This window comes from Somniosus microcephalus, chromosome 3 (genome assembly GCF_052327205.1).
Source record: "Somniosus microcephalus isolate GS21.2 chromosome 3, FLI_Smic_1.0, whole genome shotgun sequence".
Classification (NCBI taxonomy): domain Eukaryota; kingdom Metazoa; phylum Chordata; class Chondrichthyes; order Squaliformes; family Somniosidae; genus Somniosus; species Somniosus microcephalus.
The window spans coordinates 67,201,299-67,225,431 of record NC_140989.1 but is presented as its reverse complement, the minus strand read 5'-3'; the positions used below and the strand labels follow the sequence as shown (position 1 = coordinate 67,225,431).

Genomic DNA, 24,133 nt, shown 5'->3' with positions numbered 1-24,133 from the left:
AGCCATAGCAGGCTTCTGTACTTCAGTCTTGAATTACTCTCTGTTCAGTAAATACCTGTTTTATTGTTCTCCTGCAGTCTGAGTATTATTGATCCTCGGGCACTACACTGGCGACGGGCAGGTTTGAACTCACCTGCAGTACTGCATCACCTCACGGGGATCTTTTCCCTGAAGAGAAGCTTCTTGGAGGTCGAAGTCAGAACGGTGGGCGTCGACCGCGGGCAACCGCCCAGGGATCCATCGGAGAGTTGCAGGGGAGGCTGTGGAGAGCTGGGCCTGGCTCCCCAGTCGAGGTGTTCCAGCAAGTCGTGCTGGTAGCAGGTAGTGCGCTGACCCTTCTAGACTGCGGCGGGCTCGGGCTCGATCGAGCGGCTCTGCAAAGGGGCCGTGCAGCGTCGTCGGGAGGAAGAGAGGGTGGAGCGCACAGGGCGGTCGGTGCTCAAGAACCGGGCAGCGTGGAGAGGATAGAACGCGGGGAAGGAAAAGTGAGACGCGCCGAAGCCGCGGGTCGCCGCCATTACCCTGTAGAACGCTAGGAGCAGCGTGGCAGCAAGGGGAAGAAGGAAAAGCGCGGGAGGTGCCATTTTATTCCATTGGGGAAGAAGGAAAAGCACGGGAGGTGCCATTTTATTACATTGGGGAAGAAGAAAAAGCGCGGGAGGCGCCATTTTAAATCACCCAAGATGCCGAAGAGTGGCAGTATCACTGCTTTCGACAACGAGGTAGAAGACTGGACCACGTATGTGGAAAGAATTGAAGTGTACTGCAATGCCAATGAGGTGGCCAATGGAAAGAAGGCGTCGGTATTATTAAATTTGATGGGCGCAAGAACGTACGGCCTATTGCGGAATTTAATTACCCCAGCTAAACCAATGGAGAAAAGTTTTGAAGAGATTGTTAATATCTTACAGGAACACCTAAACCCTACACCGCTGCTGATAGCAGAAAGATTCAAGTTCCATAAAAGAAACCAGCACAAAGATGAGAACAATGCTGACTATCTTACGGAACTACGCAAGTTATCGAAGCACTGCCAGTTCGGAGCAGGACTGGCAGACACCTTACGGGATAAGTTTGTCTGCGGGCTCCAGAGTGAAGGAACCCAGAAATGACTACTTTCGGAAAAGGACCTGACGCTAGAACAGGCTTTCAGCGTGGCAGTATCCTACGAAGCAGCAGCACGGGGAGCTGCGGAAATACAACAGAAACCACAAGAATACAGCGCTAACAAAATGGCGTATGGAGCAGAAAAGTGCTATCGCTGCGGCAGAACAACCCATGATCAGAAGGACTGCTGGTTTAAGGACAAAGTATGCAGGCAATGCGGGAAAATGGGACATATAGCAAGAGTCTGCAGGTCGGTAAAAGAAAACCAACACGACAAGAACTACTAAGGAAAAGTACAAGAAAGTAAAAAAAATGACAGACAGTAGTTTGGAAGATCAGGAGAGTAATAATGACTCCGGGAGCAGGAGACTAAGTTGTCTAAAGTTACACAACGTGATCGCAAAGGAGGATCACCGAACCATTTGGGTCACCCTCATGATAGCAGGGTCCCAAGTAAAGATGGAATTGGATACAGGATCAGCCCTAACTGTCATGAATCGACGAGACTATGAGCGGCTATTCTCACACATACCCTTGAAGGACACGTCCATTGTATTGAAGACATACACGGGGCAAAAAGTCTACCCCAGAGGAAAAATAAGGGTGCCAGTTGAATACAACAGCAAGGAAACACAGAAACTGTATCTATATATACTACCGGATGGAGGACCACCACTATTGGGATGTGAATGGATCCGAAAAATACAATTGGATTGGCATTCCATTCAGGCGCTAACTGTGACTGATAAAAAGGATAATGACGTCACACCTGGACGACTGTCAAAAATTCTAACTGACGCGAAAGAGGTGTTCCAACAAGGACTTGGGACTCTAAAAGGAGTAACGGCAACGATAAAAATCGAAGATAACGCAAACCCAAAATTTTTTAAGGCCGCGATCCGCCCAGCCGTTGAAGCAGAGCTGGAGAGTCTGGAGCGTTCGGGTGTGCTGTCCAAGGTGGACTGGAGCGAGTGGGCCACACCCATCGTTCCTGTAATGAAGAAATCATTGAGCAGCACGCCTGGGGAACCGAAGAAGGTTCGCATCTGTGGGGACTTCAAGGTAACTGTGAACCCAGTCCTGCACACAGTACAATATCCACTTCCACGGATAGAAGATATTTTCGCCTCACTATCTGGAGGGAAACGCTTTACAAAGATTGATCTGGCCCAAGCGTATCTACAAATGGAGGTGGAAGAAGCATCTAGGAAATACCTCACGATAAACACTCACAAAGGCCTTTACCAGTACAATCGACTGGTATTCGGGGTAGCATCAGCCCCGGCTATTTGGCAGAGGGCGATGGAACAAGTCCTGCAAGGGATCCCGGGGACCCAGTGTTATTTGGACGACATCCTGGTTACGGGCAAAAATGACAGTGAACACCTTGCCAACCTGGAGCAGGTGCTCACGAGATTACAGGAATATGGGCTACGAGCCAACCGCCCCAAATGCGAGTTCTTCAGGAGACAAATCTCGTATTGTGGCCACATGATTGATGAGGAAGGGTTGCATAAGTCGCCGGACAAGATTGAGGCTGTAGTCAAGGCTCCAACACCGGAAAATGTGTCGCAACTGAGGTCGTTCCTCGGGTTGGTGAACTACTACCATAAGTTCTTGCCGAATTTATCTACAATTCTGCACCCACTGAATGCCCTACTGCAAACTGGAGTAACATGGAAATGGAGTGATGAGTGTAAGCATGCCTTTCAGAAATGTAAATGCCTAATCACTTCAAAAGAAGTATTGGCCCATTACAATCCAACACTACCGATTCGGTTAGCATGTGATGCGTCTCCCTACGGCATTGGAGCGGTGCTGTCACACAAATTCCTTGACGGTTCGGAGAGGCCAATAGCCTTTGCGTCGCGCTCCTTAACCTCAGCCGAGCGTAACTACGCCCAGATTGACAGGGAGGCCCTCAGCCTGGTGTGGGGGGTGAAGTTCAATCACTATCTGCACGGGCAGAAATTCACCCTACTGACTGATCATCAGCCCCTGGTCTCCATTTTTAACCCAAAGAAGGGCGTTCCGGTGATGACGGTGCAACGGCTGCAAAGATGGTCACTTTTTCTAGGGGCACATCAGTACGACATAGAGTACAAGGGTACGAAACAGCATGGAAACGCTGATGGGCTGTCGCGCCTACCGTTGCCTACGGTAGAGGAAGCACCTGCAGTGGACCCTGTTGAGATATTCCATGCGACCATAGTCGAATGTCTACCTGTTACAAACTCAAGTATAGAGAAGGAAACCCGAAATGACCCGACACTCTCTCAGGTCTATGATTTGACGGTGAAGGGATGGCCAGCACATGGCGACTCACTGTTGCCAGCATTCTCGCCAAGGAGAGAACAGCTGTCAGTGTGCCGGGGGACCTTGATGTGTGGATCCCGCATGGTAATTCCACCCAAGTTGAGAGATAGAGTGCTCAATGAGCTTCATGAGGGTCATCTGGGAGGGGTAAAAATGAAGAGCCTAGCCAGGGCGTTTGTGTGGTGGCCGGGAATCGATAAAGAAATCGAGGATATGACCAAGAGATGCACAGGATGCCAGAAGGTCCAAAACGCTCCACCACAGGCCCCGCTACATCCATGGGAGTGGCCCTCATCTCCATGGCAACGGGTACACATTGATTTTGCTGGTCCATTTATGGACTCAATGTTCCTAATCGCGGTGGACGCCCATTCAAAATGGCCAGAGGTCATCAAAATGTCCTCCACCACCACGGAGAAAACTATTGCAGTCCTACGGACCATCTTCGCCAGGAATGGCTTGCCAGAACAGATTTGCTCCGACAATGGGCCACAGTTTGTGTCCGAGGATTTCCGGAGGTTTCTGAGGAATAATGGGGTGAAACATTACACATCTGCCCCATATCATCCAGCCACAAATGGATTGGCTGAGAGGTTTGTTCAGACCTTTAAAAAGGCAATAAAGGCAATGCATAATGACGACATACCACTACAACACAAGGTGGATAATTTCTTGTTTGCTTACCGGAATGCGACACATGCAGTCACCAACCAAGCTCCAGCCATAATGTTCTTCAGCCGAAGGCTAAGATGTCACCTGGATTTGCTCAAACCAAACATAAGACAAGATGTTGTGGATAAGCAATTCCAGCACATAAATGAGAAGCCAACCAGGAGCTTCAAGATAGGGCAACCAGTCTTGGCCCGCGACTCCCGAACAGAAAAATGGCAGCCAGGAATGATATGCACACAGCAGGGACCACTAATGTACACAGTGGACGTTGGAGAGAGCATCGTGAGACGCCATGCTGACCAGAATCTAGAGTCACAGGAACAAGCCAAACCCATACCACGAGCAGGTGCACCTGGTAATCAACCCGAAGTACAGATTGCGTCTACCTCAGAAGCAGTGGTATTGGAAGCTGACGAACCAACCAATGACAATGAGCCAGAATCAACTCCGCTGCAAGACCTGGATACTCGAGAAAGGCGTTATCCAGTCAGGATCAGGAAGCCTCCTCAAAGACTGAACTTATAAATGATTATTTCAGTTGATGTATATAGTACAGAGAAAATTGTAATTGTAATTAGTTATTATTTAGTTGTTAAATGAATGTTATGTACTGTTTATCTAAAAGGGGAGCAATTGTTGTGTATGTACCTTTAAGAGAAGAACTGATTCTATACTGCAGTACCGGCAGTGACCACCCCTGTATATAAAGCCATAGCAGGCTTCTGTACTTCAGTCTTTAATTACTCTCTGTTCAGTAAATACCTGTTTTATTGTTCTCCTGCAGTCTGAGTATTATTGATCCTCGGACAGTACATCTACCGCCCTCTGTGGCAGAGAATTCCACAGGTTCACCACTCTCTGGTTGAAGAAATTCCTCCTCATTTCAGTCCTAAATGGCTTACCCCTTATCCTTAGACTATGACCCCTGGCTCTGGACTCCCCGGCCATCGGAAACATCCTTCCTGCATCTAGTCTGTCCAGGCCTGACAGAATTTTATAGGTTTCGATGAGATCCCCTCTCAATCTTCTAAACTCCAGTGAGTATAAGCCCAATCGACACAATCTCTCCTCATACGTCATTCCTGCCATCCCAGGTATCAGCCTGGTGAATCTTCGCTGCACTCCTTCCATGGCAAGAACGTCCTTCCTCAGATAAGGCGACCAAAACTGCACACAATACTCAAGGTGCAGTCTCACCAAGGCCCTGTACAACTGCAGCAAGACATCCTTGTTCCTGTACTCGAACCCTCTTGCTACGAAGGCCAACATACCATTTGCCTTCTTAACCGCCTGCTGCACCTACATGCTTAGTTCACAGCAGCCCAGGGATGCCAGACTACGTATTAGTTGGATCTACTAAATTTGATACGTTAGAAGCCCACTTTAGGTACTTGTGTTTACCATGAGAAAATACATCAGCATATAGTAAGTACTGTGTAATCTTTATGTTAAAGTATATTCTACCAAATTGCTTCGTAGTCATAAATGTTATAAAGATTCCTGTACAATTACCATCTTCTCTCAAATGACCTATTGTTGCCACATTTTATGCTTTAGAACCGCTATTTGGAGATATCCTAAAAACAAACATTTTGTGTGAAACACCCTCCTATGGCATTATGGTCTGCCAAAGTGTATTGTAGGTATAATTCTATATTCGTAAGTATAATTCTCCACTCATAATGCCAATTTAGATGAATTTTGAGTTGGTCAGTAGAATATATTTGCCCTTAAAACTGACAAAACTTTGTCAAATTTACATTAAATGAAAAAAAAACTTTAATAGTGCAACTTGTATTTTTTATATTAAAGAAACGAAACAAAAGTTGATTGCAATACGGACCTAGTGACGCAATGTTATTTTCAGCACCTTCCACCTTTTCCTTCAATATATTAATGATTTCCTTCAGTGCTGAGATTTCATTATTTCCTTCTTGATCGAATCTTCTACAAAGTTGTTGTGATTGCTGCTCAATGGTTATTATCTTGTCAGCATGCCCAGCCAGCATTTTCTGTTTTAATGCAGCAATATATTGAAATAACAATTAATACAGTAAGGATCAGGAAAGGAGGGAAAAAAAAATCAGCATGCCGGTAATTACAGCTTTGTTTAGCCCTTTTAGTAACCAAATAGCATAATGACCCATAGACATGTACAACTCATACGTGACTGAAGGATTGTTAAAGGATACGTGTCAAAACATCAATCACACAATTTTTAACAATTTAACAAGTATGGCTTATTAATAGAATAAGAAGAAAAAGGCAAATGCTTCAGCATGTGGTGTAGTTTTCTGCTTATACCACAAGTGTGACTTAGGTTAAACATTGTTTAATTTTTAGGTTTAAAATTCATTTTCATCTTTTATTACAAGCTTGGAAATGATTTCATTACATTTTGAATCTTTTACTTTGCTGGCAGGGGATGCTGACGGGATCTGTGACCCCATGTAGGTTAAGCACAAGGCCATTCACACTAAAAGGTTTAATAACCTTGACATAATCACTGCAAGTGTAATTAAATGTTTGCATTTGTATGGTACTTCGTCATGTCAAAACATCTCAAGCATAATGAATTAATTTTAGAGTGCAGAGATTTAAAATAAATGGATTACACATTTTAATCCCTCAGTGTGGGTAAAAAGAGTCAAATCTAGGCTTCCCCTGTGCTGTGCTGTTTCTCTCATGTAGTGGATAGCCTCACTCCCGAGCCAGAATGGTGTAAAAAAACTTTAAACAAACATATGCACGAATAGAATATACTTCAGGTTCTGGCGATTTACAGCAAACAGATCTTGCTTATGACTGAATGGGTTATGAAGCTGACAGTAGTTTGGTTTATTTGGGGAGTTTCTGGCTTTTAGTTCTGACGAAAGGTCATCGACCTGAAATGTTAACTCTGTTTCTCTCTTCACAGATGCTGCCTGACCTGCTGAGTATCTCCAGCATTTTCAGTTTTTATTTCAGATTTCCAGCATCTGCAGTATTTTCTTTTTGTGTTCTGGCTTTTATTGTTTATTTTAGCTATTTCTACAGTAGGACTAAATCCAGATTTTCTAGGTGCTTTCTGCTTTTCTTTCACTAAGAAAAAGTAAAATTACATGCAAAGAACATATAAAAAATTGCTGTTTCATCCCTGGTCGAACATTTCAGTGTAATTTGACAGGTAGGAAGAACACTTCCTCTGTATCACTGTCCAGGTAAATAAAATAGTGCTTTCAAAAATGTAATGTGCAAAAATGAGGGTAAAGCAGGCAAATATATAGCTACAGGAATTTTTGTTTATTTTCAAAGCTGTATTTGAGTTATTGAAATAAACACTTTCAACATTGAGTCGGGGGTATTGGGTTCTACTGGTTTAAACCTGGAATCCTTGAGGAATTTTTATTAATTTTCTACAAGCCACTGGTCCTCATGTATCTCCTCTGATCAGAAGAGTGGGCTGGCAATCTGTTCCACATCTATACTTCTCAACCGGTGAGCCAATCAGGCACAAATGGTCAAATCAGGGACACTTGCTTTTGACCACACCTATCACCTTAGGCTTGTCCCGAGCCCATTTTACACATCCTTGCGGGGCATATCAACCCACCTCATAAACTGTACATCCTGGAAGGAATCTTAACCTGTTTTTATATTGGTGCTGTTTTGATCATATTCTGGCAGACTGGGGTCCAGGATCCAGCTCCCCATGTTTATGCTACTAAACCCAGCTTGCTCATACCAGCTTTCCATGAGTCTGGGTTTGCAGCTAGGATTAGGGAGCCAGAATTAGCAGTTGTAAATGCCAGGAGACAGCTTTCGGGGAAATAAAACAGCGACAGTGTAAAACCAGCTTTATTCTTGCACCAGCTATACTGCTTTTTATACTGCACTCTTGACATTGGTGCAGCACCTTATTGAGCGTAACCTCAGCAACTGCAATGTAAAATGGACAAACACATATCCGTGCAATTGTGGCAAAGCAGCCCAGTAAGGAGGAGCATTTGCAACAGCATAAAATCAGCTGGTGTCAAGCCCTGCCCCAAAAGGTAAGCTTTTAAAGTTGATGGCTGTACCATCATTCACATTGTAATTACTGGGGGGGGGGGGAAACTGACATGATAGTTATCTCATTTCAATCATTAACGCTACACTGGCAGTGGGAGGTCAGTAGTTCTTGTATGCCTTCTCCAAATTCACAACTATGCAAGCAGGCAGTGAAAATGTGGTTCCCCACTTCGGTGGTTGTACAAATAGAGCTAATACACCATTCTGTGGATGGGCTCTCGGTTGTGCTCTCCCGGCTCTGGCAGCAGACTACTGGCTCTCCTTCCTCTTCTCCTGCACCCTCCTCGTGCTGTGGGGATGCCTATTAAGACTTCCTTGGTCTGTAGGCTCTGATGAGTGAGTTTTCAGAGGGAAGAATTACTTGCGTAAGCTCATAAAGCAACATCTCAGGGGTATATAAAATATATAATGGGGTTGAGAAAGTAAACTTAAATCAATACTTTCAGATATGCCAGGTAGCAGGACACGAGAGCACAAGTTTAAGGTTCTGAGGGGCAAATTTAGGATATACATCAGGAAGCATTTCTTTGTTCTGAGTGTGCTCAATAACTGGAATGGGTTTAAGAAACAACCAGATGCTGTATCGGGAGGGTAGATGCTGCAACTAGTGGGCTGGTGTTCTGGAAGGAGGAGATAAAATGAGCTGAACGGTCTTTTTCATCCAAACATATTGTGATCATTAAAATGCACCCAGAACACAAGTGACAGATCACCATCTAGATAAATAATACTATGAGAATACAGAAATTTCTTGCCTGTGTTTTTGCAACTTCATCGTCATTTTTGGAAATGTGCTCACTTAATAGTTTAATCTCGATGTCAAGTTTGTTGATTTGTTCTTCTAACTGAGTGACAACTTGGTTTCTTTCACACAAAGTTTTTTTCAGATCCAAAATCTATGATTAAAAATTAAAGAAAGCATTTGGAATAAAACTTAACTATAACAGGAAATACTGCAAATGGGCCAACTGCATAATTAAGTGACAATTTTTTTCTGCTCCATGGGAACACGTATATGAATGGGGTACAATTGTTTGAACTTTTACCCAGTATGTTTGTCTACATTCCAATTTCAATTTTATGTGCAGAACATGCAATTTGACCCCAAATGCATTATAACTGCCTTTTGTGGGCTTTTTCCTGTATTTTCTTTAACTCTAGCAGTACAGCAAAACCTCAATGTGGAATGGTTTTATAAATGGCCAGAAATGAAAGACAGTTCTTCCCAATTCATCTGGAAAAGGGCCAAATCAGTTGTGATCTGCAAGAATCTCCTTAGCTGATGACATCACTGGAGTAGCTCCCCAGATTTCAACGTAAAAAAATATTCTGAGCTTTATACAGCAGCTCTTCAAATATACAGTTTACCTGATGAATTACATGAGATAAATAAAAATAACACATTGAACATGTCTCAAGGCAAGTACTTTATCTTAAGGGTAAGTACTTTATATCACTGAGTGCAAATTGGCTACTCTGTTTGTCTTCATAAACAAGAATAACTACACTTCAAAAGTAATTTATTGGCTTTAAAGTTCTTTGGGACTTTCCGAGGACATGAAAGGTGCCATATAAATGCAAGTTCTTTCTTTCTAAAGTACCTTCGTAAATAATATATATACCAACTGATGTCACGTAGTCACAGTTAGTCAGATATTTTATAAGAACAGGGGTCCTATACCAAGTAGTATTACCTAGGACATTGATTTGTTAGGGTTAGTGCTGGTCCTAAGTTCAGAAAGCACTGGGAAGGGGGGTCTGGTAATGCTTTGAGTAGACTCAGAGCACTGGACGATCCTGGGGTCTCGCAGCACTAAGAAAAGGTTTTCTAGGAATGTAGGGACGAGTCCAGGGATCTGAAAACAGTGGATTCATTGGGAAGGAAGGTCCCAGTATTTGGGTGCAGTGGCAGCAGTCCTGGGATCAGAGAGCACTAGGTGGAGAGTCCCTAGGATTGGGAGCATTGAGGGTGGTCCAGGAATCTTGGAGGCAGTGTAGGGATTTGTGAGCACTGGGACCTAGGAGTTGTAGGGGGTGGGGAGTTCTGAGGATGGGAAACCTAAGGTCAGGAAGGATTGGGGGGGGGAGTCTAGGAGGAAGGGCAGGGCAGAGTGTGGCAATATTAGAGGTTACTGGCATCTAGTAGAATTGGTGGGAAATAATATGAAAGTGCTTTTCAGAAAGTATTACCTGTTCTTCTAATTTAGTATTGTTTGTGACAACAAGCAATAAATGTTCATTTAAACAAGAATGTTCATGTTCTTCCATCTTCCTCCGTTTTTCCTGTGAAAATAATGCCAACATTACACATGGTTTTATGATTTTAAGTTCTGAATACTGGTCTTTTGCCAGTTAATGTCCCTGCTTACCCTGACATGGCAACCATATTTTTTGTAGCTACATTCCACTTCAGCTTCTGGGCAGTTAGTCAGGTGTGCGTCAAACTACAAAGAAACCACAAACATTTTGAGACACCAGCTCAGTATAGATAATGTTAACAGTTGTGACTATCTGAATATGTTATAGGGCAGCTCCTTGATAAAATAACTATGGATGCATGACAGGGCCCTTCTTATTTGGAGGAAAAAAGTGTTCTTTGGGTTTGTTTTGTGATAATCAAGATAACAGAAGTCCATGAACACTTTTCTATTGCTTGTTTCATTTTAAAGCACTCTTTGGTAAGTTATAGCAGGGGTTAGATGTACTAGGGAAAAGCTCCCTTCATACTTACTTAACCCCAATCTGAAGAGACCATTTCATGCTCTTTCAGTTTGAGAATTCTATTTCTCAAACTAGTCATTCTAGTGCTCTGAGACTAACCAATCTATTCCCAACTTACTGTAATGGCCAATTTTTGTGCTATGGAAATGCACCATGGATTGGGAATCCTTAAACGTATTTTATATAGATCCTTTTAGTCAAAAGTCTGCTGACTCTATCATCTCATCAGTCTGCGCCCAGACTGAAAGGACAGAACCTAATATTCTGCACCACACAATCCCTCAACCATTTAGCAAAGCTGTTGCTGTCAAACTGTTGCCCCACATATCTGAAGGTTAGTATTAAACCATAATTGTTAATATTAATAAAGGGCTTCCTACATTATCATACAACTGAGGGAGATATACATCATGCCACACAGGCTTCAATCTTTAGAGCTAATGGTGCATTTTATGCCTGGGAGATAAAGTGTTTTCTAATAAGAACATAAGAAATAGGAGCAGGAGTAGGCCATATGGCCCCTCGAGCCTGCTCCGCCATTCAATAAGATCATGGCTGATCTTCTACCTCAACTCCACTTTCCTGCACTATCCCCATATCCCTTGATTCCCTTACTATCCACAAGTCTATCGCTCTCTGTCTTGAATATCCTCAACGACTGAGCATCTACAGCCCTCTGAGGTAGGGAATTCCAAAGATTCACAACTCTGAGTGAAGAAATTCCTCCTCATCTCAGTCCTAAATGGCCAACCCCTTATCCTGAGACTATGGCCCCTAGTTCGAGGTTCTCCAGTCAGGGAGTTCATTCTATAATGAAAACAAATAAAAAACACTATAGAAATTGCATTCAATATTTGAATGTTGTTTTTGTTCACAAATAAAGGTTGAAAACTGCAGTATTAATAAACATTTTGCAGCAATTTCTACCAATGCGATGCATAGTTTTTTTTTACAATTATTTTATTTCCTTAAACCCAAAATTAAACAATAGGCTGAACACTATTATTAAAAGAAAGAAATGCAGTAAGTTGTTTCACTTCTGCATTTTTTGTTGTTCGATGAAGAACTAGCTAGAAGTAGTGTGCAGAACCCAAGTGAACTGTTAAGAAAAAGTGGCACTAGAACTTCCAGTGTACCACAGAAAATAGTGCAAACTTTCTAACTACAACTGGATTATCAGCATTTCTGGATACATGCCTTCAAAGCCTGGGCAACATCCCAACAGTGCTCCCATTTAATAATTTGACTGTTTCTGTACATTATGTTCCTTCCTCCAGGCCTCCACACAGTTTCATGATATACATGTCTGTGTATATGCAACAAAACCTATCAATTGTCAACAGCAGTTAAGCTTGCTGCACCAAATTAGCATATCTATTCCTCAGAAACAGAGCAACGTAAGGTTTCATGGAGATGATCTTGAAACAATGCAAGGATGAAAAATTAATAGCATCCTAGGACTCATACCAGGTCTTAGGGATACGTCTGAGTGCTAGGAATTATGTGTACTTAGCCCTAAAGTTTACTAACAAAACTTTCAACATATTAGAAAAACAGATAGAAGGGAACAATTTCAAGTTTATACCAGAAAATCCAATCCTGGAACATAGATAATGGTATAAACCACTCAGGCTTTGCACTGTTTTCAAATAAAATCTGAATTCTCTCTCATGTTTTGGTGAAGCAGCAGTTTAACAATTGAATAGCATCTCTGGAGTTTCTTGCCTGTGAGGTGATTCAGCAGCAAAATGCTGAGGCACCATCCATATCTTTTGCACAGGAAACACCCATCAAATGGTGTCAGCTTAGAATTACAGTCCATCCCTTTCAGTTACAAGGGCAACTATTAGTGCATATGACAATAGGTTGATTCGCCTGTTGATGTAAGAGGGAAACGGTTTAAAAGAGAATTATAAAAGATGTCAGATGGCTCACTGGATAAATACACTGTGTGACGTGATACCTTGCCATAGAAAACAGGAAAGTTTGATCCGTGGTCTGTACTGAGTTAGCCATTCTCAACCAGGGAGATGGAAGGGAACTATAATTGGCTTTTGCATAGTTTGGCTATGGATTTTGCTATCCAGTAAGGTCGTAAAGGATGCCTGGTGCCCATGGAACAGTATACTAACATAGGTCATCGCTTTAGTTGAAATGTTGCATTTTGAATCAAATGTTACTGGCTATCTCACTTTTATAGTGTTGATAAAGGAAATGTTTACTTTTGAATTTTTGCATTCCATCTATTTTTACTTCTAGGACACATCAACCATAATATTCTTCTCCTTCCACGACCGGAAGCTAGTAAGGCAGAATGCACACTCCGCCTGACCTGAACCCACCTGTGTATCTGTCATTAGCATGGCCTTGGCATCACCCTGGCACAAGCCAATCCCCTGGCAGGGGTCTGCTCCAAGAATCAGGGGTGGAAATGCAACCACAGCTGCAGGCTTGAGAGGGCAGGCAGTGGCAGTGGCAATGGCAATGGCAATGGAGTGGGTTGTGGTAGCTGGAATTGGGCATGAGGCAGTAGCAATGAGAGTTGGGAGACAACAGTAGTGGGAATGGTCAGATGGGAAGGGAGATGGCAACAATGGGGTGAGTCCAACAGGCCTGGGAGTAGTGGCAGGGAGACCAAGCCAACCACAGGTAAGTATAATCAATAGACTAGTGCCACAGCGCCACCTAGTTTGGAGGCTCAGCTAGGAGAACTGACTCAAGACTGAATCAAAGCTCAGAATAATAAATAGGGCAATTGAACCATCAGAGAAAATCATGATTTAAATATTGTGACAGAATGAAATGTTACAAAAAGTAAGTGTGACACAGGGAGACCACGCTACATGCAAGACTTCTAACATATATTACTGACAGGTCTCCTGTCGCATTTCTCATGGTGAGTCAAAGGATCTGCTTAAGTGTGATGGCGAAAGTGTGAGAGAGTTTAAGTGTGACACTTACAGGAAGTGTGTGCTATATTCAAGACTTTAGAAAAAAAATATGGATAAAGAGATAGAAATTTATGTCAAACTAAATTTTTGTCCAAAATATATAACACTGCATAGGTTATGCAGTGAGATACAGAAGACTTTTTTTTAACCAATTTGATTGTTAAATTGGATTAACCAATTAAGCATTCATAAACTACCTACAAATACCACCAATATCATACAGTAGAAAAACCTTCAAAGTGACATTATTTTAGTCATTGTATTGGAGCTTCTGTTGCAAGGGAGTTACTTGAAACTGTGCATTTTAGTAGGAAACAGACAAATGAGAAATATGGTAATAAAATAAAATCAAAAATATTACTACTGTACTGACATTCACTTAATTCATTACTATGCAAAAATGCTATTTTTGTTACTTCAAGTATTGCTCACCTCACTTCTTGAAAAACATTCACCACAATTGTATATACATTGAATAGGATACTTTGGACATGCAATGTCTTCATGTTCCTTAAAAAAGAAAAATGCATATACCAAATTACATCCATCTGAACCGAACATGTGGTACTCATATTAATTATACTTACCCGTTATTGATTGGAGTTCATCATGTGATTAACTCCAGCCTTAGTCCTCCCAGCCACAAAAAGAATAATCTATAAATCTTTGGCACATCCTCCCAATATTGAAGCACTCTGTTCCCATTGCCAGTCCACTCCCCTTACCCCCTCTGCCTCCACTCTCCATCCCAGTCCCCTTTGTTGTACTAAGCCATGCAGACCATGATGGTCCCAGGTTTGATCTCTTGTCTGTGCTAAATTAGCTGGCATCAGCAAGATACTACAATTGCCCTTGGGGCCCCTGTGCTAGGGAGGGAGAAAAAAAAGCAGCAGGGCTTCCCTCTTTTCTGTGCTATCCAGTGACCCTGCTGGAAAACAAACATTTGTTGAACATATTATTGGGATTAGCTTTGATGTTTGAGTAACCCACCAATGCTTGCTGTCTAAAGGAAGATCTTGCATGTATATAATGCCTTTCATGTCCTCAGGACATCCCAAAGCACTTTACAATCAATTAATTACTTTTTTTTTGAAGTGCAGTTATTGTTGTTTTATGGGTAAAGACAGCCTCTGGTTGAGGGATAAATGTTGGCCAGGACACAAGGAGAACGACCCTGCTCTTTCTCAAATTGTGCCTTGGGATCTTTTACATCAGTCTGAGAGGGCAGATGGGGCCTTGGCTTTAAAGTCTCACCAAAAAGACAGCACCTCTAGCAATGCAGCACTCCCTCAGTACTGCAGTCTCAACCATGATTATGTGTTCAAGTGGTAGAGTGGGGCTTGAACCCATGACCTTCTGACTCGGAGGTAAGAATGACGCCACTGAGCCGAGGCTCACTTGGAGAGGTACCGGAGATCAGGAAGAGCACATGAAAACATACCCAGATAGGTGGAGAGCCAGTGACATGTACATACTTTACCCTCCAAAGCACAAAATTATGAAGTACCCATGCGCTGTGCCAACAAAATAATAGATTCCCTTTTGAATATGGTATTACCTTCATGTTTTTAAAGATCAGGTTCGCTTTGCAATATTGGCAGGCTTCTTCTCTATATTCACACACAGTTTGCAAATGAGCAGTTAAATCTTTTCTTTGTAAGATAGCATTGCAACCATTGATACATGCTACACTTTCAAACTGGCATTTTTTAAGGTGATCCTAAAATAAGAGAGAAAAAATATCATCAGTAAGTCTTGAAGTTTTGATTTGGTAAATATTTTACATTCATAGAGATGAGAGAAGTCAGTGCAGGTGAGTGGTACCCTATGTCAGCATCAAACACACCCAAGGTGCAAAGAGCCAAAGGTATATTAAGCACTCTCTACTCTGCTTCAACAGTATGTCTTTGCCCCTACCTTAGAAGAGTACCACCTGCTGCACTAGGGTGATTTTTTTGCATTTCCTTATGGCCCAAGTGAAAATGTAAATTTTAAGATAAATTTTCCAATTATGGGTGGAAAATAATTGTCTGGCACCTGCACAATTTCCTGATTTGCAGTCCCAGCAGGTGAAACTCTGTGGCCGGAGCATGGAATTAAAAATGTTACCCTCGGGTGTGTCAATTCAACCAAGTTGAAGTCATTTGTGTGCTGTAGGCCTGTGCCCAAAATGAAGTAGTTTGATAATGTCCAAAATGATTTCTCTTAGCACACTGAACTGTACTAGAATCCAGGTATCCGAAATGGACAGGCATTGTGTTAACTTGCTACATTACTCAGTTCTCCGCCCCCCTTCCATCTTGACCATTTCTAATAATAGCAAAGTGATATATTTCAAGAACAGACAGTTCATTGCAGAGTGAGGAAGAACACTCAGAAGTGTTGAAGTGACTGAGTTAGGAGTGAAATAAACTGGATACTTGGATGTTCCCTGCTGTTCATACAACAGGCACGGAGAGCACTGACAGTGCATTTCAGCAGCTGTATAAACATCTCCGCGGGGTCATGGGTGTGGTGCAAGACACCCTTAAACACAGGCACTGAGGGTTGCTAATCAGCATCTGACTGCAATGAAATTAATATTGATGGGGAAAGGTTGACAGGGCAGCCTGTAGAAAATTATTGGGCAGGCGAGACAGCTGTTTCATAGTTTTTTAAGTCAAGTTAAATTCTTCACATTAGCAGCAGTTACATTGACACTGGTGCAAAGAGAAAACAAAATAAGACAATCGCTTCCAGATGCTTTTCCTTCGGCTGATAATGGTTAACACTAGCAGTTTTTTAACTGTATTTTTGGCAATGCCATGTTGAGAATCTCAGCATAGCATCAGTGCCAAAGATTCAGCATAAAGACAAGATCAGTACAGAATTTCAGCAGGCGAAGTCAAACATTTGCAATGTTCAGGCACAAGTATAAATGCAACATTAAAATCATACGGGCATTTGAAAAGGGGCCACCTAATAAATTTATGGCAAAGATAATTAAGGGGAATGTAGCCAGAATGGATGGAGCCATGGCTGGAGGGCAGAAAGCAAAGGATATGGGCAAAAGAAAGTTTCTTACACTGGAATGAAGTGATGTGCGGCATTCCACATGGGGGCTGTGTTGGGGCTGCACTTATTTACTGCACACGCAAATGATCTGGACTGAGGAATTGAGGGAACAGTGTCAAAATCTGGTCCTGACACCAAATTGGGGGAGTATGGCAAATTGTGACGAGAACTATGAAAGACTACAGGAAGATGCAGATAGGCTGGTACTTTAGGCAGATGGGTGGTAGATACAGTTCAATGTAGAAAAATGTGAAGTAACACATTCTGGAAGTAAGAACACGGGAAAGGAATAAAGGTAAGATTTTAAATGGAGTAGAGGAGCAGAGGGACCTTGGTGCAGATACACAGGCTACTAAAGGTGGCAGTGCAAGTAGATATGCCATAAAAAAAGGAAAAAGAATGCAAATAGTATACAAAAAGGAAATGCTAAACTTGTAGAAGATCTTAGTTAGACCACAGTTGGAGTATTGTGTACAGTTTTGGGTACGCCATTGTAGAAAGGATGTAAAAGCAATGGAAAAGGTGCAGCATAGATTGACTTGGATGGTATCAGGAGTTACAATTGTGAAAAGAAACTTAAGATGCTAGGTCTTTTTTTTACTGTATTTGAGAAGGATAAGCAGTGGGGAAATAGAGGCATTCAAGATTACAAAGAGTTAAGATAAGATAAATAGTGATAGGTTGTTTCCACTGGTCAGTAAGATGGTAACAAGCAAACAAAATCGTAAAAATAATCACGAAAGGAATTAAAAGGGAGGCAAAAAAAAATCTTTACACAGAGGGTAGTTAGAGCGTGTAATTTTCTTCCACAAACCATTGTTGAAATAGAATGCATAAGTTATTTTAAAAGGGAATTAGCTAGTCATTTGGTGAAAAGGATTATTAAAAGGAATGCCGAGTGAGCTGGAGAGCGGGATTAGGTGAGGTGTCTCGTGAAGAAAAACATTGGTCCAGATTTCATGGGTCAAATAACCTCATTCTGTGCTGTAACATTCTATGAAAATCACAAGAGCTGAAGTGGCTGTTAAGTCCAGGAGTCAAGACATTATCCCAAAATTGGCATCAATCAACACGAAATTGGCAACATAAAGGATGACCATGCAGGGACAAGTTTAACGGATATGGAATTTGGAATTTGCAAAAGAGTGGAAGACATAAATTTCAATGATACAATGATAAAGCTACAGCAGAGTGAAGTAGAAGAGGGTGACATATAATTATTTTGTGTCACAACAATAATAATGAATGGTTTTTGGAAACATAGGGGGGAATTTTCCCAGCCCGGAGGAGGCGGGTTTGCCGGGAAAATGACAGAAACTGGGAGCGGGTACCAACCCCACTCCCAACCCACCTCCGTGCCATCTTCCCGGGAGGCAGGTCCCCGAGTCGCGCAGGGACCTGACTCTTTGAGGCGGGAATGGGATTAGAGCCAATTAACTGCCTGTTAACAGGTAGTTAACATGCAGTTTTGAGGCTTTTCCCCATTTTGAGCCTTCTGCTGCGGGCTTCCCGACGGCTGCGAACCTCGCCAGGGTCAGCGAGGTGAGCAGTGGGTCTGCGGGGGTGAGAGGGGTCGAAAAGTAAGATGTAGAGGTGAGTGATGGGTGCAAGTGTGGACAGGTAATTACGAGAAGTGAGTGTAAAGCGTTAGAAAAAGTTTCCTTACCTTTGCTTCTTCCTGCAGGCTTTAACTGTTGAGGATGCGGAGGTGCCTCATCTCAACGGCAGAGATGACAGAATGGCTGCTGCATTCTCAGATGCTGCAGCCATCTGCTTTCTGCTGAGGAGAGAAGTCTTGGTAAACCTATGTGCAAGGGCTCACCTTAGAACAGAGATTTTCAGTGTTTGACAGCTTCTCAAAGCTGTCACTGACAATTCATCTGTCAAAACATTTGAGACAGACGAAGCGTCATACACTGATGTCATCTGTCACCAGCTTTCCCTTAATTGGATGGTAAGCCCGCAGGGTGGGCTTAACAAGGCCAATCAAGGGAAAATAGTGTGTGTTCAGCAGACGTCGCTGGGGGCGGGACTAGAACCCGGAAGGCAGCAGTCCCACCCCCAACTCGTCTCGGCTGGCAAAATCCAGCCCGTAATCTCCCAAAGACTCCAGTACCAGTAAGCAATTTCAGTTGGCTGTCAAGGATATAGCAAAATTATTGTAAGATGTTTTCCTAAAGCTTACAAAATAACGAGATACAGTAAAAACACAAACATGCTAATGTTCACATATTTTAATACATTTTTGCCATTTGAAGTAAGATGGGTATTATTATGTTATTTGGAATGTGAAGTACTATTGAAACAGATGGCAAAATCATATTTGTCTCCTATACATATGAAATAATTGGAAAATCTACAGTAGGTTATTAAAAATTGTAAAAGCACTTCTACAGTACTTACCCCTAAACGTCCAAGTGATGCTTTTAGCTTGCAGTCTGGTGCATTTTTACAGTACACCATCAAATTCCACACTTCCCTCTTGCAGCAATTATCTCTAAATATCTTTCAAAAAAAGATGCATTTATTAAATAATTATTTTGTTAAACTAGAAATACTCAACTTTTCTCAAATAGACTCTTAAAATAAAAAGAGGAACTACAAGAAATGTGCAGCAGTTCAGTCAGTCAGAACAAGAGGGCTCGTTAATCCTGAACTCTAATGAAGGAGCCACCCAGAGCAGTGACACATCTTTCTCGTCAGATGCTAACTGACTAGCTGCGCATTCCAACAGTTTCTGTTTTACTTTCAGACTTCTGTCATTCATGGTTTTACTTTTTTATCTTCATCTGCCTTTAAGTTTCACTTTTACCTTTCAAAACAATGTATGTAATTCTGAAACAGGTTTTAATCTGGGTGTGTAGTAGGTGGAGTTTAAAATAAGCTGTCTGTGGGACAGTGATTTAAAAAAATATATATATTAAAAAATATTTAAATAACCTGGCCGCTTTGCTTATTCTCCATGAAAACATTGCTACAATACCGAAGTTTGTAGGCTCCTCTGATGACTCAGTTAGGAAGTGAATCATGTTGAGTGGTACTGAGCCAAGAGGGTTCCTTCTTCAGTCCTGGTGCATGCTGAGTGAGCTGATGCATCTGGTAGGCAGGGGAATGAGGTTGGCCTGAGTGTCCCGAGCTAGTAATAATAAAGTAAGGCTTGCTTCTGGTATCATTATCCAGCAACTGTGTGTGGATGTTGGTTGTGGACCAGACTGGGCTCAACTGTGATACCTCTCACCTGTTGGATACCCCACCAACAATCTGACCTAAGTTTTTCCAATTGGGATTGATCCCCAGCAGGGCAGGACTTCCACCCGCCACAGAGATGCTCCCAAGTGATTTTTCCAGACCCAGGATTATTTTCAGGTTGGAGGCAGGCTCTCCGGCCTCCCGCCAGGGAGTCACACCAAATCCGGCCGGGATCTTGCTGTGGTCGGACTCGGTGGCCTGCTGCAGTGGGAGACAGAAGGCAACCTCTGAGCTTTCTGAAGAATCGAACAAATAAATCCCTGTAAACTATTTTCAACCTAGAAGGATATGCAGATAGGGTTACATGAAGCAAGGTGGGAGGAGGCTTGTGTGAGGCTGAATTGCCTCTTCTGTGCTGTAATTTTTTGTAACTTGCTCTTGGGACTGTGCATATCCATTCTCTGAGAGCAACTACACAGGCCACTCTGTGAATAAACATCTGAGGCCTCCTATACTTATCTTTGAATGCTGGATACGAGGACCTAACAGGCAGTCCTGGTGTCCAAGGTTCCAACAGCTCAAATTGCGGGAAACACAGCAGAGGTCATATTTCCCTCATTTCAATTTGATTTAAATGCACTCACCCACATATGGGTGGGCACAAATTAGTGGGAGGGGGCAAGAAAGCCTAGGTCTAATGTTTAGGGTCACAAATGAAGAATGGATACTTTAGTGTAATACTAGAGGGCTGCTGTGGAATTGCACCCTAGCATAAGTTACTGCCTTCATTTATGGACATAATAGTCATTGCACTTCAAAGTAATTTGTTGTATGTGAAGCGCTCAGATATTTCTGAGAGGCGTGTTAAGATGCTAGGTAAATGCTAGTGTTTCTTTTCTCTAGAAACGGATGGGAAAAATTGGAGGAAAATATTGAACTGTGACTACGCTTTTAAAAAAGCTCACATCATTACTTTGCACTATGTTCATTGCACTTTATAATCTACGAATGTAATTCAGTAAGGTGGGGATACTCTGCAGCTGCAATAACAAGTTCAAATAAAGTGCAGTCAGTCAAGTCCCAATAAGTTTAAGGCTCCTCCTTTCAGAACTACCTTAAAACCCACCTTTTTAGCCAAACTTTTGGCTACCCTTCCTCATAGCTCCTTCTTTTGATTGACATGCATTTTCTACCTTACGCTCTGTGAAGCACCTTGGCACATTTTTTCTTTATCAAAGGTGCTATATAGTTGCAAGTTGGTTGACTCTTAACTGCCCTCTGAAAGGGCCTAGCAAGTCACTCAGTTGTAACTAACCACTACGAAACATACTAAGAATGAAACCAGACAGATCACCCGGCATCGACCTCAGCCACTGCAACGGCACACCCAGCCCAGTTGACCCTGCAAAGTCCTCCTCACCAACATCTGGGGACTTGTGCCAAAATTGGGAGAGCTGTCCCACAGACTAGTCAAGCAACAGCCTGACATAGTCATAGTCACAGAATCATACCTTTCAGACAATGTCCCAAAGTCCTCCATCACCAACCCCGGGTATGTCCTGTCCCACCGGCAGGACAGACCCACCAGGGGTGGTGACACAGTGGTATACAGTCGGGAAGGAGTGGCCCTGGGAGTCCTCAGCATTGACTCCTGACCCAATAAAGTCTCATGGCTTCAGGTCAAGCATGGGCAAGGAAACCTCCTGCTGAGTACCACCTACCGCTCTCCACCAGCTGATGAATCAGTAGTCCTCCATGTTGAACACCACTTGGAAAAAGCACTGAGAGTAGCAGGGCACAGAATGTACTCTGGGTGGGGGACTTCAATGTCCATCACCAAGAGTGGCTCGGTAGCACCACTACTGACCAAGCTGGCCGAGTCCTGAAGGACATAGCTGCCAGTCTGGGCCTGCGACAGGTGGTGAGAGAACCAACACAAGGGAAAGACCTACTTGACCTCGTCCTCACCAATCTACCTGTCGCAGATGCATCTATCCATGACAGTATTAGTAGCAGTGACCACCGCACAGTCATTGTGGAGATGAACTCCCATCTTCACACTGAGGACACCCTCCATCATGTTGTGTGGCACTACCACCATGCTAAATGGGATAGATTCAGAACAGGTCTAGCAGCTCAAAACTGGGCATTCATGAGGCGCTGTGGGCCATCAGCAGCAGCAGAATTGTATTCCACCACAACCTGTAACCTCATTGCTCAGCATATCCCTCACTCTACCAATACCATCAAGCCAGGGGACCAACCCTTGTTCAATAAGCAGTGTAGAAGAGTATGCCAGGAGCAGCACCAGGTGTACCTAAAAATGAAGTGCCAACCTGGGGAAGCTGCAACACAGGACTACATGCATGCTAAAAAGCAGAAGCAGCATGCTATAGACAGGGCTAAGCGATCCCACAATCAACGGATCAGATCAAAGCTCTGCAGTCCTGCCACATCCAGTCGTGAATGGTGGTGAACTATTAAACAACTAACGGGAGGAGGAGGCTTCATGAATATCCCCATCTTCAATGATGGCGGAGCCCAGCACGTGAGTGCAAAAGACAAGGCTGAAGCGTTTGCAACCATCTTCAGCCAGAAGTGCTGAGTGGATGATCCATATCAGCCTCCTCCTGAGGTCCTCACCATCACAGAAGCCAGTCTTCAGCCAATTTGATTCACGCCATGTGATATCAAGAACCGGCTGAGCACACTGAATAAAGCAAAGGCTGTGGGCCCCGACAACATCCTGGCTATCGTGCGCCAGAACTAGCCACACCTCTAGCCAAGCTGTTCCAGTACAGCTATAACACTGGCATCTACCCGACAATGTGGAAAACTGCCCGGGTATGTCCTGTCCACAAAAAGCAGGACAAATCCAACCCGGCCAATTACCGCCCCATCAGTCTACTCACAATCATCAGCAAAGTGATAGAAGGTGTCATCGACAATGCTATCAAGTTGCACTTAATCACCAATAACCTGCTCACTGATGCCCAGTTTGGGTTCAGCCAAGACCACTCGGCTCCTGACCTCATTGCAGCCTTGGTCCAAACATGGACAAAGGAGCTGAATTCCAGAGGTGAGGTGAGAGTGATTGCCCTAGACATCAAGGCAGCATTTGACCGAGTGTGGCATCAAGGAGCCCTAGTAAAACTGAAGTCAATGGGAGTCAGGGGGGAAAACTCCTGGCAGTGTCCTAGGCCCAACCATCTTCAGCTGCTTCTTCAATGACCTTCCCTCCAACATAAGGTCAGAAATGGGTATGTTCGCTGATGACTGCACAGCGTTCAGCACCATTCACAACTCCTCAGATAATGAAGCAGTCCATGCCCGCATGCAACAAGACCTGGACGACATTCAGACTTGGGCTGATAAGCGGCAGGTAACATTCGCACCACACAAGTGCCAGGCAATGACTATCTCCAACAAGCAAGAGTCTAACCACCTCCTCTTGACATTCAACGGCATTACCATCGCTGAACACCCCACCATCAACATCCTGGGGGTCACCATTGACCAGAAACTTAACTGGACCAGCCACATAAATACTGTGCTAGCAAGAGCAGGTCAGAGGCTAGGTATTCTGCGGCAAGTGTCTCACCTCCAGACTCCCCAAAGCCTTTCCACCATCTACAAGGCACAAGTAAGGAGTGTGATGGAATACTCTCCACTTGCCTGGATGAGTGCAACTCCAACAACACTCAAGAAGCTCGACAAAGCAGCCCGCTTGATTGGCACCCCATCCACCACTTTAAACATTCACTCCCTCCACCACCGGTGTACCGTGGCTGCAGTGTGTACCATCTACAAAATGCACTGCAGCAACTCGCCAAGGCTTCTTCGGCAGCCCCTCCCAAACCCGCGACCTCTTCCACCTAGAAGGACAAGGGCAGCAGGCCCATGGGAACACCACCACCTCCAAGCTCCCCTCCAAGTCACACACCATCCTGACTTAGAAGTATATTGCCGATCCTTCATCGTCGCTGGGTCAAAATCCTGGAACTCCCTACCTACCAGCACTGTGGGAGTACCATCACCACACGGACTGCAGCGGTTCAAGAAAGCGGCTCACC

At 43.4% G+C, this 24,133-nt stretch overlaps 1 protein-coding gene across 4 annotated transcripts in view; it reads right to left on the bottom strand.

Moving 5' to 3' along the window:
• Nucleotides 1–24,133, bottom strand: part of LOC147121118 (TNF receptor-associated factor 5-like) — a 69,759-nt gene that overhangs the window by 9,318 nt on the left and 36,308 nt on the right. For 3 of the 4 annotated variants that reach the window (XM_085980915.1, XM_085980907.1, XM_085980905.1), the window contains exons 4-10: nt 19,275–19,376; nt 15,376–15,537; nt 14,250–14,327; nt 10,515–10,589; nt 10,336–10,428; nt 8,901–9,041; nt 5,939–6,107 (exon numbers count right to left, since the gene is read on the bottom strand). In XM_085980915.1, the coding sequence (XP_085837041.1) occupies nt 5,939–6,107; nt 8,901–9,041; nt 10,336–10,428; nt 10,515–10,589; nt 14,250–14,327; nt 15,376–15,537; nt 19,275–19,376 (820 nt within the window). The remainder of the gene's footprint in view (nt 1–5,938; nt 6,108–8,900; nt 9,042–10,335; nt 10,429–10,514; nt 10,590–14,249; nt 14,328–15,375; nt 15,538–19,274; nt 19,377–24,133) is intronic. The other variant, XM_085980908.1, reaches the window with a different exon arrangement.